The 24,446-nt window shown below is 45.1% G+C and overlaps 1 protein-coding gene across 1 annotated transcript in view; it reads left to right on the plus strand.

The window, feature by feature from the left end:
• The first annotated feature begins 1,166 nt into the window (after nucleotides 1-1,166).
• EFHD1 (EF-hand domain family member D1) overlaps nucleotides 1,167-24,446 on the plus strand; it is a 40,392-nt gene continuing 17,112 nt past the window's right edge. The window contains exon 1 of the mRNA XM_056849915.1: nucleotides 1,167-1,486. Within this exon, the coding sequence (XP_056705893.1) occupies nucleotides 1,167-1,486 (320 nt within the window). The remainder of the gene's footprint in view (nucleotides 1,487-24,446) is intronic.

Genomic DNA, 24,446 nt, shown 5'->3' on the forward strand with positions numbered 1-24,446 from the left:
AGATCTCCTGCTACTACCTGGCAGTTGGCAACCCTAGTAGGAATGGATGAGATAGTGCACACAAAACAGGGCTATACATTTTCAGTCCAATCTTATGCATGTTTATGTAGAAGTTCAATGGGACTTCCTTTTGTGTGCACACAGCAGTCGCAATACAAATCACTTCATTTAAATGCAAACTCATGCAGCCAAATGTTATCATGTTTACTCTAACCACAATGAATTTACAGCAAGATTCTGGGCTTTTCGCTTACTGATACCACCTCTTAAGTAGATGTTCAGGATAGCAACTCTTCCCTCAAATAAAAGTGCAATGGCTGTAATTAAAGGTGAGAGTTCCATGCACAGTTGAACTAAGTAGTACTTCTGATTGCATGGTTTTCGGCTATTAGAATACCGTTGCATAGAAATCCATATACAGCTTTTAAACATTTCCTCAATAGTAACTTTTCACAAAACCAATATAATCTTCAGGGTTCTTGTAGGTTATCCGGGCTGTGTAACCGTGGTCTTGGTATTTTCTTTCCTGACGTTTCGCCAGCAGCTGTGGCCGGCATCTTCAGAGGAGTAACACTGAAGGACAGTGTCTCTCAGTGTCAAGTGTGTAGGAAGAGTAATACATAGTCAGAAAGGGGTTGGGTTTGAGCTGAATCATTGTCCTGCAAAAAGTAACAAAGGTAATGTGTTAACCATTGTCCTGTAAGTATCCAGATAATGTGCTAATGAGGGTGTGGTATGTGGCTCACGAAAGCTCCTACCCTACCAGAAAATATTTTTGTGAGTTTTTAAGGTGCTACTGCACTCTTGCCCTTTTCTACTACTGCAGACAGCCTAACACGGCGACCCGCTGTGAATTATCTACAGGAAGGCGGTAAGCGCTCAGGGCGCGGAGCCAACCTATTGCAGGGGCTCCCTGGAGAAAACCGCCTGCGAGGCCCGCCCTGCAGGGGAGAATTCCCCGGCGCCTCCTTAAGCCTCGGCCCAGCCTCCGGCGCCTCCCCGCCCCTCCTTCCCCGCCAATCCGCCAAAGTCTTGGAATAAGTTTGGGGCCGGCGGGGCGGTTGGGCTTTCCCTCGAGCCGAGGAAGCGCTCGCGGCGGAGGCGGCTGCGTCGAGGCGCAGGGCCCGCTAGCTCCCTGCCCTGCTGCACCCCCCCCCCCGCTGACCATGGCCTCGGCCGAGCTGGCCCAGAAGCTGCAGCGCCGATTGCTGCGGGACGGGAGTTGCTCGGAGGGAAGCGAAGAGGGAGCCGCCCTGGGAGATGCTGCTGCTGCTGCGGGCTCAGAGACCAGCGCTGGGGACGCGGACGAAGACCGGAGCGCGCTGAGCGCCGCGGCTGACCCGGAGCTGAGTGCAAAGCTGAACCGCCGGCAAGACATCAACGCGGGCGCTGCTCGGCCCCGCTTCGCCCAGGTCTTCAACCCCTACACCGAGTTTAAGGAGTTCACCCGCCGGCAGATCAAGGACATGGAGCGCCTGTTCCGACTGTGAGTGCCGCCCCGACTCCTTCCTCCCCCCCCCGGCTCCTTCCTCCCCCCCCCGGCTCCTTCCTCCCCCCCCCTCGCACTCTCAATCCGCCATAGGGTTTGCTTTGATTGCAAAGGGATCTCCCGGCCGAGCGTGGCTGCACCCCTAGGGGCGGCGCATCGCGCCTCCCTGGAAATCGGCTCGGGCGGCACGCGTGCTTAAGGCTGCGGCATCCTTGCGGCGCGCTTCTTAAGTACGTTCGCTCAAAGATAAACATCCCATTGTGGGGTTTAAAGCTCCCTGTTCGCGAGTTTAGGGCCATTGATGCATGGGAGGTTTTGCCGCTCGCTGGACGTACATTTCCCCCATCCGTGAAGATAATTCACAGTGGGCAGCCGTGTTAGTCTGTCTGCGGTAGTAGAAAAGTAGTAGACAAGGGCAAGAGTGCAGTAGCACCTTAAAGACTAACAAAAATATTTTCTGGTAGGGTATGAGCTTTCGTGAGCCACAGCGTGAGCTCCTACCCTACCAGAAAATATTCTTGTTAGTCTTTAAGGTGCTACTGGACTCTTGCCCTTTTCTACTATTTCCCCCATCCGAATTCTCAAAACTCTGCCTGGGGGGCTTACTGTTGAGTTTTGAGAATTTGGCTGGGGGAAATGGGCCTCGAAAGAGTGGCAAATCCGAGGCAAAACCACCCATGCACCAATGGCCTGAGACTGCAGGCATTCAGCAAGGCCCCCGTGTGGGTTTACTCAGATGTAAGCCCTTATGGTTCAGTGGGTCTTCCTCCCCGGACAGCGTGTGGGGTTCTTGAGCTGGTAACTTTCGCCTCTGGCGGCAGGCGCAGCGCGCACGTGCTCAGCCCGCTCCAGTTCTTGGCGGCTTCAAGCCACCGGCGGCCGTTGATTTAAAAACCGGGAAACCCCTCCCTTTCCGCGTGCCATGCTGCCTGTGGCCACACAGAGAAACCGGCTCACCAATGTATGGCGAGTTAAAAAGGGCGGGCTTCCACAATGTAGTCCTAAACAGAGCTGCACCCTTCGAAGCTCGTTGACTTCAGTGGGTTTTGAAGGGTGTCACTTTAGGCGAAAACGCATGGTCGCTTTAGCCTCCTTTAGTCCCTGTTTCAGCCAGGACGCTGAAATGCTGGAGGCCAGACAGGCTTTTAAAGCTCACATTGGCCATTTATGCAGGGGAGGTTTTGCCTTGGATTTGCCGCTCTCTAGATGCACATTTTCCCCATCCGGATTCTCAAAACTAAGCCCCCCCCCCTTGCACAGTTTTGAGAATTAATATGGGGAAAATGTGCATCTAGAGAGCAGCAAATCCAAGGCAAAACCTCCCCTGCATAAATGGCAATTGTCTCAGGCTGCAGTACTTTCTGGAGAGTGGTAGTTCTCGATTATGTTGGCCTGTCCTAAAATGGTTACTCTGCAAAAGTGAGCAGTTGAGTACTCTGGTGAGCAGTTCCAGTACTCTGGAAGTGTGTGGTAGCTATAGAGATGCCCGCACTTCTTTCTTTTATTACGATTGTTAGTGCACATATTCTTATAAAAGGCAAAAGGAAAGAAGAATGTACTGGAGTTTACATTCACTGGCTGAGTAAACAGCCTTAAAATAGGTTAAGGTTTTCTCCTTGCAGACCTGGTAGTGCTGTGAAAACCTCATCACTTAGGTTTATTTTCTTTTTTTCTTCCTTGAACCTGTGGTCTAGGTTTGAAGCAGTGCATGCTTGAGAGTTATGTTTTCAAAAAGCCCCATTGCAACAAAAAAGCTTGACCTTCCCCAGCTCTGCAAAGTCAACTGCGGTTATATTTAGCTTGCTCCTTTACAAGTCATGAAAGGTGACTTTTTGTCACATTTTCCAGACATATAACAGATACGCCAGATTCGTTTTAACAAATTAATGCCACAGTGTTACTGCTTGAAAACGGGCTCCACTGAATTCAGTAGGACTTGCTTCCAAATAAATATGCATAGGTTGATGACTGTTCTGGATGAAGTAATTTGACAGTTGTGACTGTCGTAAAGAACAATACCCTGTCTTGATAGTTTATGCTGATAGCGACAGGTGAATTGCTTAATGGGCTCTAAAAATGCAACTGGAACATCTCTATTTACTTCCAACAAAGTATATGAAGCAAGACTAAGTGGAATAAAAAAAAAGTTTGCTGTTGTCTTAAATATGAACTGAGTAGATCACATCTGTACAGGCCCCAGGGAGCATTTGGCATGCAGTTATAGACCTCCATCAGGTGTAATGACAAATAAGGCCTGTCATTTGTGATGACGATGCAGTCTTTCTCTCTCCCCCCCCCCCCGCTCTTGCATGGCTCATTAATTAGTTCGTCACTCTTTCTGTACCACACATTATGGGCTGGATTCCTTGAAAGTTCCCACTAATGGAAGGAGGGCAATTTTGGCTAATTCTCCCCTTGTGCTGTTCCGGGGAGTCCCTGGGCCCTGTCCCTCAGGAATTGCATTTTGGCCTGTGATGGGAAGGAAGAGGCAAAGTCCCATTCTCCTTACATAAATTTTTTCTGTCAGCAGAGATTTACAGCAGGATCCTATGGTTTGTTCTCTTTCCTATGAACTAAGGTTTATAATTAGCATTAAAACACAATCTGGAATGCTGGTTTGGAGGGAACAGAGCAAATTGTAGCATGTGGTTTGGATTGAAAGACAAACTATAGTTTGCTGCGAAAGTCTTAGTTGTGCACAAAAGGAGTAAAAGAATGCTCAGGGGATCCCCCCTGGCTTGACTAGGAACATGAGAAACCATGGTTTGGTATGTCTGAAATATGCCATAGCTTTTAAAATATATGTATAATCTCTTCAGGTTTTGTGATAACACTACCTGTTTTTACTGTAGTCTACCTGAACTGTGGTCCCAGGAACTTTAATTCTGGAATAATTGTGTTTCCTTAGAGCATGAGGTATAGCAACTGTAGGAGATCTACCACTATGGTTCTTCAGCCATTCTTTCTCCCTTATATCTCATATAGGAGGTAAAACTAGGATTAGAAATTAAATACAGAATTAATCCCACATTTTTAGATAGAAATTTGGGGCACAAAGTATGTTCCAAGTTTAAAGAAGGGAAATTGTGAACCCTGTGAGAGGATGAGAAGAGAGTATGAAAAGGAGAATTGTTTTCTGTTCCACTTCCCTAGAGACAAGGAACTAAAATAGATTCTCCCCCCCAAGCCATCAGACAGCCATACAAAACCACATTCAAGAAGTAGATCCCTTCATCTTGGGTGGGAGGGGGGAGAAATGTGTACAGAATGGCAGTGGGCAGTAGCTCAAAGATGGCGTCTGTGTTCAACCCTCCCTAGTTCACACCCTTTTTGTAGACAATTTTTTTCTGGAAGGAGCTGACTGGTAATAAGTTGTACTTTACTCAAGCTTGAACATATTTGCCTACCCGAATGTGGGGAGCAGAAACTGCTTCCTGCCGACAAGGAGGGGAAGCTTTTGTAAAATGAGAGTTAGCTTGTTTTTTCTTTAAGGATGTTAATGTCCTGCAAATATTAAACATATGGGCTACTAACAGAAAAGAGCAAAAGTCAAGTAGCACCTTAAAGACTTAACAAAATTTCTGGCATGGTATGAGCTTTTGTGAGTCACTTCTTCAGATACAGATATGGGCTACTAAAAATGTTGTTAGCTATTAACTTTGTGAATTTATTTGCCAACCAGCTACACCCAGATGTCCAATAAATATATTGAGGAATGGAGGAAAAGACTTAAAGAAACATTTAGCAGTGTTGTCCAAATTCTTTATCCTAGAGCAATGGTTCTCAACCTTTCTTTCTCCATTCCCCCCTTTCACCATTGTTTAGAATATAATTCCCCCCTTCCCAAGATAGTCTGTTACTAAAAACAAACTACAATTTTACAGATTGTACATAATCTACAGGACATCACACTTTGCTGAATAGTGGTCCCGGTTCCCCCCACCCCGAACCCTAAAATTTTCCCCCAGGGGGGAATTCCCCCCTTGTTGAGAACCCATGTCCTAGAGCCTCCTTTCTGCAGTAAGATTCTAGATATCGCCTATAAGGTTGTTGCTGACCTAGTTTTCTGCTGCCTTTGTAGATAGCTCTGCCTAATCTATGGTAATTTGTCAAGGTACCAATTAGGGAGATCTCAAAATGTGTTTGCATGCAAAGATAGGAATGCAGGAATGGGTGGCCATGGCATCTGCTTGCCTAAGATATTCTTATGGCTTGTCTTCTCAAGATCTTCTCAGTGGACACACAGGTTGGTTTTTTTTGAGCTACAGCTTTTGATGCCGCTACCTCTTCCTTCCCAGTTTGAGAGAACTCCGTTTCAACAGTGATTGTGCTTCAGCTACCATCCTGTTGGTACTTTGCCATATAGTCTTTCCTGAGGTAAAGGAGGGGGTTGCCTTTTTTGCCAGTGTACCAGAGGGTTCCACACCACTGTAGTACTCTGCATAAGTCCAAAGACAGAGCCAAGAGCAGTAATCCCTACAGGTATATTTATTTATATCCTATTCCTGAACTGAAATATTCTTGAGGTGCTTTACAAATATAATCAAATCCAGATTATATAATCAAGAAAATAACAGGACAACATCATTGGCAGCAGTACCCAAAAACGAAATAAGCAACAGAGGTAACAAAACCAAAATATGTTGACACAGAAGAGCTATTAACAGATAATAAAAGCAGCATAAAATTCAAATGGAGCAAGGATTGGCCATAAAGATCTTGCAATCGGTGAGCCTTAAAAACTTGAAAACTATGTACAAGAGGGGAAAGAACAAAATACCGTTAATAGAAGGCTAATGAAAGTCTAATAATTCTGTTGCTCCGACGGTGGGAGGCAAGGTCTTGGGCTACCTTTTGTATCACCACCCTTTACAAATATAGCAGCAGCTGTTCCTTCCCAAAGGCAAAGTGACCACTGTGGCCAAATACTACCTAATACCATCCTAATTCTCATACTCCACTCCCTTGTCTCTTGCAGCTGTGTGCCCTGTTAAGATTTTTAGATCCTCGTTGGACCTCTGTACCTCTAGTACCTGCATAGATGGAAGTAAATGTTTTTCTTGTCATATATGGCGCAATGATGTGAGAAGTTGTATCTGGCAGAATCTTTTCTCTAAAGCTCCTGAAGGAAGAGGAGCCTCTCAAAGTGTAAGCTTTGCAAACTATACTGCCTCAGTCTTTGCTGACAGTAATTCAGCTACTTGCCTAACCTCTTCCTTCTGGTTAGGTACACATAGTTTCTGCTGTTCTGTGTCACATTATACCCTCGTTTGGTTGTGTGGGAGGGGTGGGCTTCTTCCTGGGAGGATTTAACCTGAAACAGGCCATAAATACTTCACATTCTTTTCAGGATTCTTCCATTAACATTTATTTTTGGACTCTGTGAGCTCTGTACCCCCTTTCACACTATCTTTGGGATAGATTTCTATGGGAGGAACAGTTGTGTTCCAGTATGTTCCTGTAAATTATCACCAAAGAGGAGTTAGTACCTATGTTTCCTGTCGTTGGTGGTCTGGAGTTGGGAGGTGAGGGTCTGGAGAATGCAAAGAAGATGCAGAACTTGGGTTGCTTGTTGACTTCTGAAATTCCAAAACATGTAAGTTCAGGAATATTCAGGCTTAAAACCTTGCTAGGCCTGAATGCGGGAGTAAATCTATCTTTGGTGCTGAGTCAACAATAACAGCCAACCCTGAGCAGCTAGTATTGATGTAGCTCCCTGACCTCTAAACCAGGCCTTGTTGATATAACCTTTCCCCTATTCTGTCACTATGATTTTCTGCCCAGAAGTGAGCACTTACAACCTTACTATCAGTTCTCATATAAAATTAAGCAGCGCCAAAGCTCTGCTCTATAAGTGGAAAGGCTCCAATGTAGAACATCCTTACAAATTTAGAACCAAACTCAATGAATTTGATTATTTACACCTCTGCTGCCTTCATGTATATAAAATGGGGTACATGTGGGGCTGCCCCTTTTACATGTAGTTTGACCCTTGCTACAAAGTTTAGAACTAGTTGGTTGGGTTTTGGGTTCCTCTTGTGCTCATATCATTAACATGAAGCTCTTTTGAGGCGCACTAGGGAGGTCTTCCATGTAGGCAGCGGCTGATGCAATTTTCTTTGTTCAACCTTAATTGACCCTTTGTTCACAGTCACCTTTACTTGGAATAAAACAGCTTTTAAATTGAACATGGTGCTTTGCCAATTACACTAAATCTTCCTGAGGTGGGGGCAGGTGGTCTGGGGAAAACACAGAGAAATCCAGGAGGAAAAGAATGGTAATGAGTCTCTTCCAGCTCAAATAACACATAGCAAAACAAAGCAATTACTATTTGGCATGGGGATTCTGCAGAAGGGCCTTAGTCAATCTTCCTGGAAAACTTAACTAATGCACACAGCTGGAATTTTGGCTACAATACTTACCTAGTTTTTAAATCCAGCATACACTCCCATATGAGTGTGTGTGTTACTCTCCTGCTTAAAATTATATATAGGCTGCACACAGTTGAGCCTGGTATCTTGTGCTCTAGGCAAGGCTCCACAAATCCCAGGCACCAGGCTGCTGCGGCATCTAAACATTTCATTGTGGCACCTAGTATTGTCAGCAATTATTGTAGCATCTCCACAATTTTCAGCGGAAGAACAAAGTTTCTTTATTATTTACATCAGAGCAGTTGTATGACATAAAAAATGACATAAAAAATAAAAGTGCATGAAGTTGTTGTCACTGCTTGTTAATATGTAAACTTTACACTATTTAGTGGGGGTGGAAGAATTCATTTCTTAACCAGTTGCTTAACCATACTGATTTCAATATTCATTTAAATGGAGTTTCTAAAGCAGCAATGGAATAATGAGAAATTGTGAAGAAATTGGATTAGGGTTAGAGATTAGCTTTTTGTTGTGATTATAGGGGTTACCCTATATTGTATAGCAAAAACTTCACAGTGCCCCCTGAATATAGATCAAACAATCAGCATTCTGGAGCCATGTGCAGATGTGAATTTTTCAGATTTGCAGAAAAATCTGGTAAAATTTTAAATGCTCCCCCTCCACCAAAAACCTGGAGAAGCAAGTCTGCCCTGCTCAGATCTCACAACTCTAATGAAGAAATGCTGACTAAGATCTCACAAGTCGGGAGGTAGTCAGGGCCACACCAGCAATAACAAGCAGAAGAAAAGAATCAAGGTGTGGAATAATTCCTTTATTGTTACTTCCAGATCCCAGTGTTTCATCTGTGCCTTCTTCGGGGATCTATCATAGCATAAGTCTCCAGTCTCACCTTGAAGAAAAACTAATGGACTGGCAGCAATCCAGTGAAACATCTTTGCCTCAGTTTAAAGCTACCTATTTGTTGCTAGGAAAAGTTGAGGGCAGCAGGAAAAGAGGAAGACCCAACAAGAGATGGATTGACTCAAAGGAAGCCACAGCCTTCACTTTGCAAGATCTGAGCAAGGCTGTCAAAGATAGGACATTTTGGAGGACTTTCATTCATAGGGTCGCCATGAGTCGGAAGCGACTTGACGGCACTTAACACACACACACACACACACACACATTTGTTGGCTATGAATGGAGAGATTATCATGGAATTCTGTCTTCTGTCTCTGATATTCAGAGTCCTGTGCACATAAGTCTCTGGGTCATGGCCCATGAGTGTGAAAATATGCATAAAACTGATTTCTCCTTGAGCCACAACATTGAACAATATTAGATCCCCAAAATATACTTGCATGTAATAAAAAGTTTGTAGTTTCAGGGAGTATATTCCTGTGCTAAGAAAAATAGGATTTTTTGCTATGCACAAAGCGTCTTGTGACTCAGAGAGCTTTTATGAGAGGTAGTGTGGTAGAGTAGTTAAGAGTGTTAGACTATGTCATGGGAAGCCCAAGTTAAAATGGACGGTATCATTTCAGAATGCTGCTGGAGGATCATAATGCTTCCTGTGTTAAAAACTCTATGAAAATAGAAGGTGATCACAAGCAAGCAAAGAAGGAGCAGACCATTTCTCCCTAATGTGCTAGTTTTGTGTCTGCATGGATTTTTTTAAATGCAAAAGTACATCCCAAAGCTTATCTGCAATCTGGATTGGTCACATCCATTCTTCTACCTCGTCCCCTTGTAGATGCAAAACTGGCTTAGGTCTTATTGTAAAATTTGGATATATATTTTTTTAAAAAATGGTAAAATCTTTATGATCTTGAGTTTGAGGTTATTTTCCTATAACCATGAGGAGTTAAAAACAGTTTCATTTTAAAAAGCAGAAGTGATAATTATGGTAGAAATGGAATTCTGAGAGCATCTTTTAGAGCAGGGGTATCAAACTCAATTGTTACGAGAGCCAGATATGACATAAATGTCACTTGGTCAGGCCATGCCTTGCCAGCCAGATTGACAGTGAGGGTTGGGGCTGCCTTGTCTGGCTCACAGGCTGGATAAGAGCTCTCAAGCGGCCAGATCCGGCCCTCGGGCCTTATGTTTGACACCCATGTTTTAGAGTGATTCATACTAGAATCGTAGAAAGCATGAAGAAATAATGGGAGAGATAAGAATTTCCCCATTCAGAGGCCAATGAGCTCGAAGAAGAGGAGGAGGAGTTGGTTTTTATATGCCGACTTTTTCTACCACTTAAGAATCAAACTGGCTTACAATTACCTTCCCTTTTTCTCCCCACAACAGACATCCTGTGAGGTAAGTGGGGCTGAGAGAGCTCTAAGAGCTGTGACTAGCTTAAGGGCACCCAGCTGGCTTCATGTGTAGAAGTGGGGAAACCAACCTGATTCACCACTCATGTGGAGGAGTGGGGAGTCACACCCATTTCTCCAGGTTAGAGTCCACCGCTCCAAACCACTGCTCTTAACCACTTACACCACGCTGGCTCTTAAATACCCAGTTGGTAGCTGTTCTGTTTCTCCTCAAGTATGGCAACAGCAAAATAGGCTGAATGATTGGCATTGTGAATGGCAGAGTCTCAAGACTTCCAAGGGAATTGGTTTACAAAGACAGAGTTGAATAATACTAAAGGACAAACTAGACCTCACAGTTGAAGGTCTGTGTGGGAAGGAGTGTGATTGAAATTGTAGAAGGTGTCAGTGACACTGTTGAACTCACCCTCTCCTTTGCTTTAGCCAGGCTTGGGAAAAATTATAGCTGAAGGTGGAATAGGGGCAGAGATGGCAGGAATCGTTCAGTACTCCCTGCCATCTCTGCCCCCGTTCTACCTTCCTGTGCTTTATATGTGACTGGTGCAGACTTGCATTTAAACTTATATGTCTACCAATGCTGCCCAAAAATGCAGTGCTTGCAGAGCTGAGCATGTGCCCCACAGATATTAAAGAATGCGTAGCATATTCATTTTGAGGAGGAGAGAAAGAATGCCCTGTTTATAAAGAGTGCCCTCAAATCAAGAGGTCTGTAGAGGCTGCTGGGGGGGGGGGAGCTGAAGACAGGGGGCTGATAAAGGTAGGTTGGCTGTTGGAGGGGAAAGAGAGAAGGAAGTGGGAAATGGGAGAGGCTGTGGGGGCTTTCAGGGAAGGAAAGTGGAAATAGTGGGGGAAGGGGGAAGTAGATGCTCCCCGCAAGTCTTTGTGGGTTCCCACTTGTCTTATATTCTAATAGTGAGGTTGGCCAAATCTAAGGATACTTAAATCTGGTGACTGGAGCTGTAAATGAGCAAAAACTTGACCAACACCCCAAGCTTGCAAAAAAATCTGAAATTTTAAAAAATGCATTTAAAAAAAAAACCCACCAAAATGATAAAAGGAGTGCCTGTAGCTTTAACTAATTGATTTCCTCTGTGGCAGTTGCTCGGCAGCCACAGCATTCCAAGGCCTGGCTCTGTGAGTAATAGGCAGGGGGAGGAGACAGGGCCCTTTCTAGGCCTGTTTTAGCCTTTGAGGCAGGACTAATTGGGGCCAGGCCTGGCTAGGGTTGCCAGGTCCAAGTTGAGAAATTCCTGGAGATTTTGTAGTAGAGTCTGAGGCAGGAAGGGTTTGGGGAGGGGAGAGGTCTCAGCTGGATATAATGCCATAGAGTCTACCCTCCAGAGCAGTCATTTTCTCCAGGGGGACAGATCTCTGTCGTCTGGAGTTTAGTTGTAATTGTGGGAGATCTCCAGGTCCCACCTGGAGGTTGGCAAATTAGGCCTGGCAGCAACCTCTGTGTAACTTGATACCACTCGCCTGGCATGACACAACTAGGCCTGTTCAACAACAGGCACCCTATGAAAGCTAGTGTGATATAGCAGTTAGAGCTTCAGAGTAGGGTCTGGGAGACCCAGGTTTGAATCCCCATCTTGCTGTGGAAGCTTGCTGGGTGATTTTAGACCATTCATATATTTGCACCTTAACCTACCTCACAGGGTTGTTGTGTGGCTAAGGAGGAGGAGAGGAGAATAATGAAAACTGCTTTAGTTCCCACTGTGGAGGAAGGTGGAGTAAAAATGAAGTATGTATAGCTGAGGATGGAAAGTACTGTAGATAAAAGGTAGGTTGGTGAATGGCTGAGAAGGAAAGAGGATATGGGGGTTTCCAGGGAAAGAGGAAATAGTGTGGGGAAGGCGTTAGAGGGAAAAATGAGGTACCACCCCACAAGTATTTGAAGTTTCCCTACTATACGAGTGGGTGTGGCCCAGTGGCCAGCACTGCAGAACTGGAAAACAGTTTTCCTAGGTAGAGGCTGCTGGAGGGGGTGGGGGGAGCTGAAGACAAGCAAATAAAAGTAGGTTGCTGTGTAGAATGGAGATAGGGTTTCCAACTCCAGGTTAGAAATACCTGGAGATTTGGAAGGTGGAGGGTGGCGTTTGATGAGAGAAGGGATCTCAGAAGGATAGAATGCCATAGACTCCACCCTCGAAAGCAGCCATTTCCTCTAGGGGAGCTAGGGTTGCCAACTTCCAGGTGGGGACTGGACATCAGAATTACAACTGCTCTCCAGATGACACACTTCAGTTCCCTGGAGAAAATGGCTGCTTTGGAGGGTGGACTCTTATGTCATTATACCCTGCTGAGGTCACTTCCCTCCCCAAACTTCGCCTCCTACGTCTGCAGCCCCAAATCTCCAGGAATTTCCCAACCTGGAGCTGGTAATCCTAAAGAGAGATGGAAGCAGCTAAAGGGGAGAGGCTATGGGAACTTTCAGGAAAGGGAAAGAGGAAATAGTGTGTGTGTGGGAAATAGATGCCTTCCACAAGTCCTTGCAGGTTCCCACTTGTCGCTCATTTCAATAGTGACATTTCCATATAACCAGCTGGAAATACTGGAGGGTTAAGTAACAAGTTATGAAATGTCAAGCGATGTTTGAGACTAAAGTACATGTATGTGTATGTATGAATCAGTTCTGAGTCTAATACACATTGCACATTATGCTTTGTGGGCTTTTTCCAAACAGCTTCACAGGTACCTATGTTACTTCCTGTGCATGTACAAGAGCCTAATTATATGTTACTTTTTGTATTATTAACATGTGAAATAAAGCCTCATGTTAATAATTTGTATATTTAAAAAGAGAATCCCAGTGAGATTGACCAGCTTGTAATTACCAATGAAAATAACGATAACCATATCAGTATGGATTATCTGATTAGTTTTGAGATTCGTGCCAATGAAATTGAGGCTCTTCTGGGAGTTTCCAGAGTTGAAACATTCCTTCTGTTTGCAATGAAGATAAAGAAACAGGAAGGAAATTACTGTCTGCATCACAGCAACACAGGCACCTTATCCAAGGTAGAAATAAAGACTGCCTGTTGTGATAGTATATGAGAAGTAAATATAGCAGAGAAGTCTGAAGGGCATGTATAGCATTTACAGAATTTTATTACAGTCACTAACTATGACTGCATTATGGCAGCAGTACCCATTTACCACTGTCTGGCATGTGCTCTTTTGGGAGTAATATGGGTACTGTCTCACTAATCTTTTAGAGTTTTTGAAAGTGTCAGTAAGCACGTAGATAGGGATGAGCCTGTAAATATTGTGTATTTGTATTTCCAAAAGGCTTTTGTCAAAGTCCCCCACCAAAGATTGCTAAACAAACTTCATAGTCGTGGGATAAGAGGACAAGTCCTCTTATGGATTGAGAGCTGGCTGAAAAATAGGAAGCAGAGAATAGGAATAAATGGTCAGTTCTCACAATGGAGGGATGTGAGCAGTGGGGTCCCTCAGGGTTCTGTGTTGGGACCAGTGCTTTCAACCTGTTTGTCAATGACCTGGAGTTGGGGATGAACAGCGAGGTGGCCAAGTTTGCAGATGACACCAAATTATGTAGGGTGGTTAAAACAAAATCGGACCGTGAAGAGCTACAAAAGGATCTCTCCAAACTGGAGCAATGGGCATTAAAATGGCAAATGAGATTCACTGTGACCAAGTGTAAAGTGATGCATACTGGGGCAAAAGTTCCATCTTCACATATACACTGATGGGATCTGTGTTGGCAGCAACAGACCCAAGAAATGGATCTTGGGGTAGTAGTGGATCGCTCAATGAAGATGTCAACCCAGTGTGCAGCTGTTGTGAAAAAGGCAAATTCCATGCTGGCCTTGCTGCTATCATACTACCCTTGTACAAATCTATAGTGTGACCACACTTGGAATACTGTGTACAGTTCTGGTCACCAAACCTAAAAAAAGGATATTGCAGAGCTTGAGCAGGTGTAGAAAAGAGCAACCAAAATGATCAGGGGACTAGAGCAACTGCTCTGTGAGGGCTGTTTAGCTTGGAAAGAAGGCAGTTAAGGGGAGACATGATAGAGATCTATAAAATTATGCATGGTATGGAGAGAGTGGACAGGGAGAAGCCTTTGTCCCTCATAATACTAGAACGTGGGGTCATATGCTGTAGCTGGAGGGTGACAGATGCAAAACAGATAAAAGGAAGTATTTCTTCACACAACGCATAGTTAAATTGTGGAACTCCCTGCCCCAGGATATGGTGATGACTCCCAACATGGAAGGCTTTAAGAGGGGAATGGACATGTTCATGGAGGATATGGCTATCCATAGATACGAGTCAAAATGAATACTAGTCATGATGCTTACCTGTTCTCTAGTATCAGAGGAGCATGCCTATTAGGTGCTTTGGAACACTGGCAGGATGCTGCTGCAGTCATCTTGCTTGTGGGCTTCCTAGAGGCGCCTGGTTGACCACTGTGTGAACAGACTGGTGAACTTTATGGGCCTTGGTCTGATCCAGCATGGCTTTTCTTATGTTCTTAGGTTCATTCTCGCTCAGAGGGAGAAGGGCATCTTCATTATGGGTGTTTCCTTTTCCTCTTATCTCGGGAGGCAGGAACCAAATATTTAAATTTTTCTGACCTCTGAGGGTAAACGCCCCCTTGTGATCAGTTCTATTTCCTGCCTTGAACGGGAGAGCAGCCTTCTAGCAGCTCTCTGCTACAGAAATAATAGAGAAACCTTAACCTTACTTATTAGACCTAAAAATATTCTTATTTTAACAAACCTAAACTTAACCTAACTAATCTACTACTCAATTCTATTTACTGTCTTAATTTTCTGCCTATTCTCCTCAGAAGGGTCTTTTCCCGCCAAAAAAAAAAATAAAAAAAAAATGGCGGATTGGCATCAGGACAGCTATATAGCACCTGCCAATTTAGACCCTAGCCTGCTAGTGGCCTTACCACTACAATTAGATGAACCCTCGGACAGTCACTCTGGTGACCTGAGGACCAAAACTCAAAAGGGAAAGGCAAAAGCGGCAAGAACGGCGCAGGCAAGTACAAACGGCTTGGCTCGACCGCTAACAAGCGCGCCAAATGCCTGCTGCAAAACGCACGCTGCTCTGCCGCGCCTGAAAGACGCGACTGCCAGATCGCAACAGAAAGCGGCCGGGAGAAAACAGCGGCGGTAGCCGCTCCTCCCACACAGCATGAACGGGGGAAATGAAGGAGGTTGGCGGCTCGCCTTTTTGCCTCGCCCGCCGTGCTCCGTCCTTAGGCGGCTCGCCTATTGTTATTCAAGGACGGGAAGCAGCGGGAAGCAGCCAGGAGAACACAGCGGCTATAGCCACTTCTCCCACACTGCACAAACGGGGAAAATGAAGGAGGCTGGCGGCTCGCCTTTTTGCCTCGCAATGCTCCGTCCTCAGGCGGCTCGCCTATTATTATTCAAGGACGGGAAGCATCAACGGAGACATCGACTGCCGGTAAGGTGACTTCGCCCCCCCCCCTCATAGATGCAGCCTGTTTTACTCCTGTAAGAGCAGAGCTCTCCGCCCTGATTAAAAACGCCTTCTCAGATGGCTTAAGGGCAGTACAACCTCCTTATCCTGCCCCATCCATACAGGGATCGTAGGGATCACACCCTCCAGCACCACAAACAGTAATCTGATTGCTAAAAGGGCAGAATATCAGCCAAAGCAGGGGAACGGCTGTGGCTCAGTGGCAGAGCGTCGGATTGGCATGCAGAGGGCCAATTCTGGTAGTAGGTGATGTGGAAGACCTCTGCCTGAGATCCTGGTGAGCCAATCACCAGTCCAAGTAGTACCAAGACAGTACGTGCTGGCCAGCCTAAGCAGCGCTGAAAGCTAATTCACGGTCCCAAAATTGCCAATTGGTACCCAGACTGTCTATAGTATTTAACGCAGAAGATTTCCTTCTGCATTGGCATAAAAACCTAGCTACTCTTGATCTCTCAGAGGACTCAGAGTGGGAGAAAAGACTCCAGATAGGTTTGTGCCAGCGCTTGATTATTTCTAACTCTGTTGAAAGCAGAGCGGGAGAAACCAATGGCACCCATACAATGCTCCACAGCCTCTAGGAAGCCTTTATATTTGGTTTATCGGTGCTTCTAAAATTCTAAAAGTGCCTTCAGTAGAATCACCTGTCACTGCCTTCATTCCTTCAACCTTGTTACATGGCCTTGCCATGATTAAGGACCCTACAGATAGGAAGGCAGAGTTAGCAGGCATAAATGCTCAGAGGCCTTGGCACTCACTATCAAGCGCTTCTATCACATCTGCCCTAGTATACAGAGCGGCAATAATTTGGACTAGGAAGTTATATCAACTTTTTCCACAGGAAGAAAGAAACGCCTTTACAGGAGTACCCTTTTTTTTTTTTAGAGTGGTATTCTTTCTAACTGATTCGAACTTCGATACCATGCCATATGCAGCTAGGACACTAGCCGCAGCATCAGATGCCAGAAGGGCATCCATGTTTTTTTTTTGAGAGTGGTATCCTTCCAGCTGATTCTACCTTAGATACCATGTCATCCATGTTTTCGAGAGTGGTATTCTTTCTAGCTGATTCCTCCTTAGATAACATGTCATATGCAGCTAGAACACTAGCCACAGCCTCAGCTGCCAGAAAGGCTCTCTGGGTACGCCCCTGCCAAGCGGAGTATATAGATCAAAATTGGTTATTATGGGCTTCCTGTATCAGGGAAAGACCTTGCTTGGAGACAATTTGGTCCCCATATCAGTGGAGACCAAAGACAAGTTTCTACGCAAGGAATCCAAGGGATCACTCCCCCTATGTCCTTTCGTGCATACCACATACTTCAAAGATACAGACCTGATCAACCCAGAAACCACCGGAACCAGAATCGCAGCTCCTTTAGTAAAGGAGGACGATTCAATAAATCTCCAAAATCCTCCACCTTCCAGGGCAATAAAGGGGATAAACCCGACCGCCCAACCAAACAGTGACGCCAGCCACCAGTCAGTGGAAGGCAGGCTCAGCCTATTACACCGTCAGTGGTCACCTCCCAACCAGGCCTCTGGGTCACAAACATTATCTCACAAGGCTATCAGATAGAGTTTTTCTTACACTCCTTCACATCGACTAGTAATATCTCCAACATTCCCCTCCCCCCCCCAAAAAAAAATCCATAGAACTTCAGAGGCCTCTTAGACATCAAGGCGATGGAGCCAGTCTCACCATTAGAGCATACATTGGGAGTCTATTCAGTATTCTTTACTGTTCCCAACAAAGGCGGCGGATGGAAAGCCATCCTAGACCTCAAGTTTCTGAACAGATTATCCCATTAAAGCGCTTCAGGATGGAGACACTAAAGTCAGTCACACAGGTCCTCAGGGAAAAGCATTTTCTTACATTCTAATACACCCGGCACATTGTTGTTTCCTTCGGTTCCGTACAAGGGACACCTCTTCCAATTCAGGGCCTTACGATTCGGGTTATCATCGCCCCTCCTCGAGTATTCACCAAAGTTCTGGACACACCAGTCACATCTCTGCGCAAGGAGGGCGTGAGAATCACCCTTCTCAGACGACATTCTGATTTGCGCAAGCTCAAACTAGCAGAGCATAGATCATTCAGAGAGAGTTCTGAAGAGGTTAACAGAACACGGGTCATAATCAACTTCAGAAAGACCCACTTAGTTCCATCCCAACGATTGAGAGAGATGGGGGATGGACATAGACACACTGACAAACTCCTTATACCTTCCAGTGGACAAAAATCCACAACATTTCATCTCTAGCAAAGAAAGCGATTAATTCCCGGTCGCCTTCTCTAATGTCCCTGACCAAACTGAAGGGTCACATGTCTGCATGCATTCCCGCAGTTCAAGGGGCACGCTTACGAGCAAGACCTCTTCAATGGTTCTTAAGGCCATACCAAAGAGACATACCAAGGAAGAAGTGACAGAAATCTCATCCTGACCGAGGAAGTCAGATCAAGACTAGTATGATGGTTTCAGTCTCAGAATTTGACGAAAGGAAGTTGGTATCTCCGTCCAACACCAATTCAAATCTTCACGGACGCGTGTCTATCAGGTTGGGAAGCCACGCTCAAGGGACAATGGCTCAAGCAACATGGACCATCAAGAACAGAATCTTCACATCAGTGCCCTAGAAATCAGGATGATCCTCAGAAGCGACTACATTTTTCCTTGGGCCGAGTCCAACCTCTCATCAAAATCAGCAGAACATATTCAGGGCACAGTCAACATACAAGCAGACTGGCTCAGCAGACAGGACATCAGCGAGGCAGAATGGTCTCTACATCCAGAGGTCTTTCAACTTATTACTCAGAGATTCGGCACGCCACAGATTCATCTGTTTGCATCCAGCATCATCCACCAGCTGCCAAGGTACTATTCCATGTACCGTCAACAGGGGGTGGAACAAATGGACCTCTTAATGTCACCAGGGCCACACGACCTACTGTACGGGTTCCCCCCCTCCCTCCAAGGGTATTGAGAAAGGTACGACTTCAAAAAGCATCAGTCAGATTCATAGCTCCATATTGGCTGCGACGACCGTGGTTCCCATCTATAATTCAGATGTCCATACAGAACCATTGGAGACTTCCAGACAGACAAGATCTCCCTCTACAAGACCCAATATGCCATCCCAATCCAGGGTGGTACAAACTGACCGCATGGGCACTGAAAGGAGATGACTTATAGCCCTAGGTTATAGCCCGGTGGCCGTCACTACCATATTGACAACAAGGAAGCCATCAGGAGGGACAGAGCTTAGGGCTAGCTACCTGCACTCTACAAAGGCAACTGGCATCTATAGCTACCATAGTACCCAAGGTATCTGGATACCGCTTAACCAAACACCATCACATAAAAGCCTTTTTAAGGGGCGTCAGTTATTTAGCTCCTCCTGTTAGACACAGGTTCACAACTAGAGCCTGCACACAGCTTTGACAGCACTCACACAACTACCATTCGAACCAATCACTGAGATAGGACAAAATGTAGCTGCAAGTTTCACAGGGAGCAGGACATAGTGCTTTCATCTTCTGCACTAACCCCAAGAATCCTAAGGAGAAGGCCTGGCACTAGCTAGACCTAACAAGGGCACTACCTGTTTACATTTATCTTACTAAAATTATTAGGAACTCTGACTCCTTATTCGTTCATATCTCACCACCTGACAAGGGCAAGCATATGTCCAAGGCATCCATTAGTAGGACCATTACCTTATACATAACACAGGTTTATAGAATAAGTAACCTACCTGCTCCTGCGGGCGTTACTGCCCACTTGGGAAGAAGTGCGGCTACTTCAGCAGCCTTCGACTGCCGTGCTTTATGGAAGAGATATGTAAGGCTGCAACTTGGTCCTCGGTGTCCACATCTGTGAGACACTACAAATTAGATCTATACTTGTCAGCAGATGCCGCCTTAGGCAGACGAGTACTGCAAAGTATACTTCAGGACGTCTAACCCTCCCAAGGGCGGGGGACAGCTCTTGTATGTCCCATAATGAAGATGCCCTTCTCCCTCTGAGCGAGAAAGAGCCTTGGCTACTTACCGTGAAGGCTTCTTCTGCTCAGAGGGACGAAGGGCATCTTGCCCGCCCAGACGTCAGTAAAATATAAATAAAACAAATAAAATAAAATTACAGGTAATCATGGTTACATCTAACTTCCAGTTGACGTTCAATTCAAGTTAAACGCTGTTTGTTGGTTCATGACTTATAGTTATCCTAAAGGTTCATCGTTAATGTTTATTAGGAACTTATTTCTTGTATAGAATTATAACTAACATGTTTCTTCAGTCTATCTTAAATATATAAGGCTCGGAAAGTCTTTAACTGATCACAAGGGGGCGTTTACCCTCAGAGGTCAGAAAAATTTAAATATTTGGTTCCTGCCTCCCGAGATAAGAGGAAAAGGAAACACCCATAATGAAGATGCCCTTCGTCCCTCTGAGCAGAAGAAGCCTTCACGGTAAGTAGCCAAGGCTCTTTCTCTAATGTTAATGCTTTAAGAGAAGTATTGCAATAACATTTTAGCAAAGTACCACTGTGTATAACAACAGACAGCAGGCAGCTGACCTCATCAAGTTACAGACTAAATAGATATGGTACAGGCAAATTGTTATGGTAGGAAGGGGGAAATTGTGCCTTTCCTTGCTGGGAAACTCCCTTAGACCAAGGGTTTCCTGGAAAGTACCCTGGTAACCTGGCACCACTACTCAGGACCTCCTTGCTCCTCTAGACCAGGACTTCTTAAACTTTTTCCACTCGCGACCTCTTTTCATTCGAGAAATTTTTACGCAACTCCGGATGTATAGATATATAAAATAGGTATACAAATCAAACATCTACTGATAATAAATCATAAAGAAATTTATTTTAAAACAGTTCTTTGGTAGACATATAATTGTACCATTTACTGTTGCCAAATATTTCGCGACCCCCACATTCAGTTACATGATCCTATATGGGGTCTCGACCCACAGTAAGAAGCTTTGCTCGAGACTGACCCACTGAGAAGGCACTTTTCCAGCGCTGTACTAGAGCAATAGCAAACTAACTTATAGCCAACCTGGTTGCACCCATGCAGTCTAGCACATGGGGAAGAGATTAAAAGCAATATCCCAGAGAAATAGATTGTACTAAGTGAAGCCAAAAAATGTCTTTATAAAAGGGTTTATTGTAAAAGAGAGAAGGGAAAGGGTGGTTGGATTCAAAATAGGGAGGAAGGCAAAACACAATACAGGGAAAAGATACAGCAACAACAGCACAGAGATATTCAAATGAAAAGTAGTACAGTTGCACTAACTAAGCTAAACATATTACCTATGCTGTAGCTGATTCCTCATTTGAGCAGAGTTCCTTGTGATAACAAGAAGTTGAAGGAGTCCTTAACCCCTACCCATCTTCCTGTGGACCCAGTTTCCACTGACTTAAAGAGATTTTGTTATTGAGTTGCTTGGCTGCTGCTTCCCCACAGGGCCTCAGCAAGTTGCACAGCTGCAGCTGTCCCGCACAGATTGCATGGTTGTCACTTCCCAGTGTGGCCTATGTGGGATAGGGAGCATGGCTGAATGGTACAGCAGCCATGTGGCATGCAGAAAGTCCCAGGTTTAATCTTCACCTTCTCCATTTTAAAGGAACAGGCTTGATAAACCTGTTAAGAGTTTTATAATTGTTGTGGATACATCTGGCTACAAAATTTTGGGGCTGGCCCCTAAATTCATAGAAAATATGTCAAGGCCTGCTTTGTACCCATTGGTAGGATAGACATGATGTTTGGTATTGTGCTTTTTAAAATTATTCATCTCCTGAATTGTCCAGTTCAGACAAGAAGATGCCAGCAATGAATGATTACAGTAAAGCAATATGCAATGAGTTAGGAATCCAGTGGTTGTGAAAGAAGCTTTTTCCCCTTGTCACCATGACAAAGTTGAGGGTGATCTAAAAAAAAAAGATGTATATTATTCTTTACAGTTATTCTTTACGATCCTGTCTATGAAAGGGCTGTGGGAAAATTCCTGTTCACCACACCAATCATTTTCTGAAGCTCTGGGAAGGGCCAAAACTACTTGAACAGTTAACATAGGCATGAGCACTCGTTTTTTGTTCGCTTTTTGTGTTCCAGAACTCTGATACCAGGCAGCTAAATTGTTCAACTCATTGGAGCTATACTGAGTGTTTGTATATTTAGCACACACAAAAACAGTTGCAGATTTCAGTTGTTTGTTCCAGTTGATCCACTTGCGTACCTTCATGACTTTTAATATCTCTGGATAAAGAATCGGAGATGGGTTTATAAACAATCTTTGACTTAGCATAATTGCACATTAACATAATGAATATTCATTATTATAATAAAGTTCATTAATAGATTATGTACTGGAAGATTTATATTACTTTATCAAATACTGTATTGCTGTCTTTGCAGCTTCAGTTCTATTTAATATGTTATCCACAGGTGTTAATTTTGTGTATTCATCGTGATATTTAAGTAAGATTTCAAGCTGTAATGTAAGCTGCTAGATCGTGCTCTTGTCTCTGGTTTGGAACTGTAGTTTTATTTTTATTTATTTATTTTTTGACTTATAGCCTGCCCTCCCCGGCTGAGGCCAGGCTCAGGGCGGGTAACATCATTTAGAATACATCGATAGTAATAAGCAATAAAATTAACAATAACTTTAAGTTAAAACAATAAAATCCCTATTAAAATAATCCTCAACTCACAAACTCAAGATGGCTCCTAAATTACACCTGTATTTATGCTTTCCCGAAACAAGTGACAGGTTGCCCCCTCAAGATAACATAACACAACATAGAAAAGGGGGGAGGGGTGGGGAGACCAGCAAGATGATATCTGTGGCTGCCCTCAACTGTAGGCTGGGTGGAATAACTCTTGTCTTGCAGGCCCTGTGGAACTCTTTAAGGTCCTGCAGAGCCCTGATGTCCCCAGACAGAGCTTTCCACCAGGCCAGAGCCAGGGCCAAAAAGACCCTGGCTCTCGTTGAGGACAGCCACACACTCTTAGGGCCAGGGACCACCAGTAGATTATGATCAGATGACTGTAAAGGTCTTGAAGGTATACCAGGAGAGGCAGTCCTGAAGATATGAAGGTCCCAGGCCATGTAAGGCTTTAAAGGTCAAAACCAGTACCTTGAATACTCCAGCTGGAGCCAGTGCAGTTGGCAGAGCACTGGCTTAATATGCTCTTGGGGTGAGACCCCTGTAGAGTCTCACCGCTGCATTCTGTACCACTGGAGCTGCCTGGTTTGTCTCAAGGGCAGTCATACGTAGAGCCAATTACAGTAGTCTAGCCTAGGGGTGACCGTCGCATGGATCACCGTGGCTAGATCAGGGCAGGAGAGATAGGGCACCAGCTGCCAGGCCTGGCAAAGATGGAAAAAAGCGACCTTGACTCTAGTTAACGTCATTTTTAACTCTAGTTAAGCACTGGTGGTGACGGGTTATGTAGCTTTGCTGTTTGTGTGCAGTAAATGGTATACAAGGAGTGTAATAGTGAAGATTAGTGAATCTTTAGGTGGACATCTTAATATAGCTGGTGTTAAGTAAAGTGTGTATGCAAGAGACCAGGTGGTCAATTTTTCAACTGCAACAAGAACAAAACAGAATATCACAAAATAATGAGTGCAAGCTCTCGAGTTCCCAAGAACTCTTCATTGAGATGGATGGTTAAAAAAAAAAGTGTGTGTGTGTGTGGGTATTTCTGTTTATGTTGGAAGAACCTCAAAGTCTGCAGTTTGTAGCTTTCTTTAAAATGAGGAGTAGATAGGTGGTGGGTGCAAAACAGTTCAAGAGGTACTAGAGCCGTGTTGGCGAACCTATGGCACGCGTGCCGACTCCGGCACGCGTAGCCCTCTCTGCCGGCACATGCGGCTCAGCTGGGCGGTGGGGCCCCCGCCCCTTTCCCTGGACTCCCCGCCGCCGGCTTTGAACTGCTCCGCGCTGCCTTCAGGCAGCACAGAGCAGTTCAAAGGTCCTTCCCTGGACTCCCCGCCGCCCAGCCTTTCCCCTCTCCCTCCAAAACCCCTTTCCTGGGAGCGCGAGGTGGCAGCGCACCGGCCCAGAAGCCCCATTCTCTCCCCCCCCGCCAGAAGCCCCTTTCTCTCCCCCCCGCCAGAAGCCCATTTCCTCAGCTTGCAAGGGTGCTCTTCCTTCCTTTCCTTTCCCTCCCTCCCTGAAAACCTTCCTGATTCCAGCAAATGCCTGTTAGGTCTCTCCAGGACTTCCTCAAGAATGGAGAATACAGCCCTCCCACAACTGGTAGACTGCCTCTGAATGTGAAGGTACCACTATGGATGTCTGGTTCCCAGCTATATTAGTTCTAATGCAGTTTTTGTTCTGATGCAGTTTTTGCAGGCAGCGCGGAGGAGTTCAAAGGCCCCGCCCCCTTCCCTGGACTCCCTGCCGCCCAGCTGGGAGTCCAGGGAAGTTGTTTTTTCTAAACTAAAACCTCAGTATTCAGGTTAAATTGCCATGTTGGCACTTTGGAATAAATAAGTGGGTTCTGGGTTGGAGTTTGGGCACTCGGTTTCTAAAAGGTTCGCCATCACTGTACTAGAGCCTCCTAGGATGAGGAAGCAGAAGACTGAGTGTCTTCCTTTTAAAATATAAAAAGCAGCAATTCATCAGAAAGCTGCCTGGAACACCCAGGTACTTGTAAGGCTGAGAGCAGCAGAAAATCAGGGTGGTCTTGGAGGAAGATGATCTCCTAATTGGCATTTGTTTATGGGGATTAGAGTCCCCTCAGCTA

This window comes from Euleptes europaea, chromosome 5 (genome assembly GCF_029931775.1).
Source record: "Euleptes europaea isolate rEulEur1 chromosome 5, rEulEur1.hap1, whole genome shotgun sequence".
Classification (NCBI taxonomy): Eukaryota; Metazoa; Chordata; class Lepidosauria; order Squamata; family Sphaerodactylidae; genus Euleptes; species Euleptes europaea.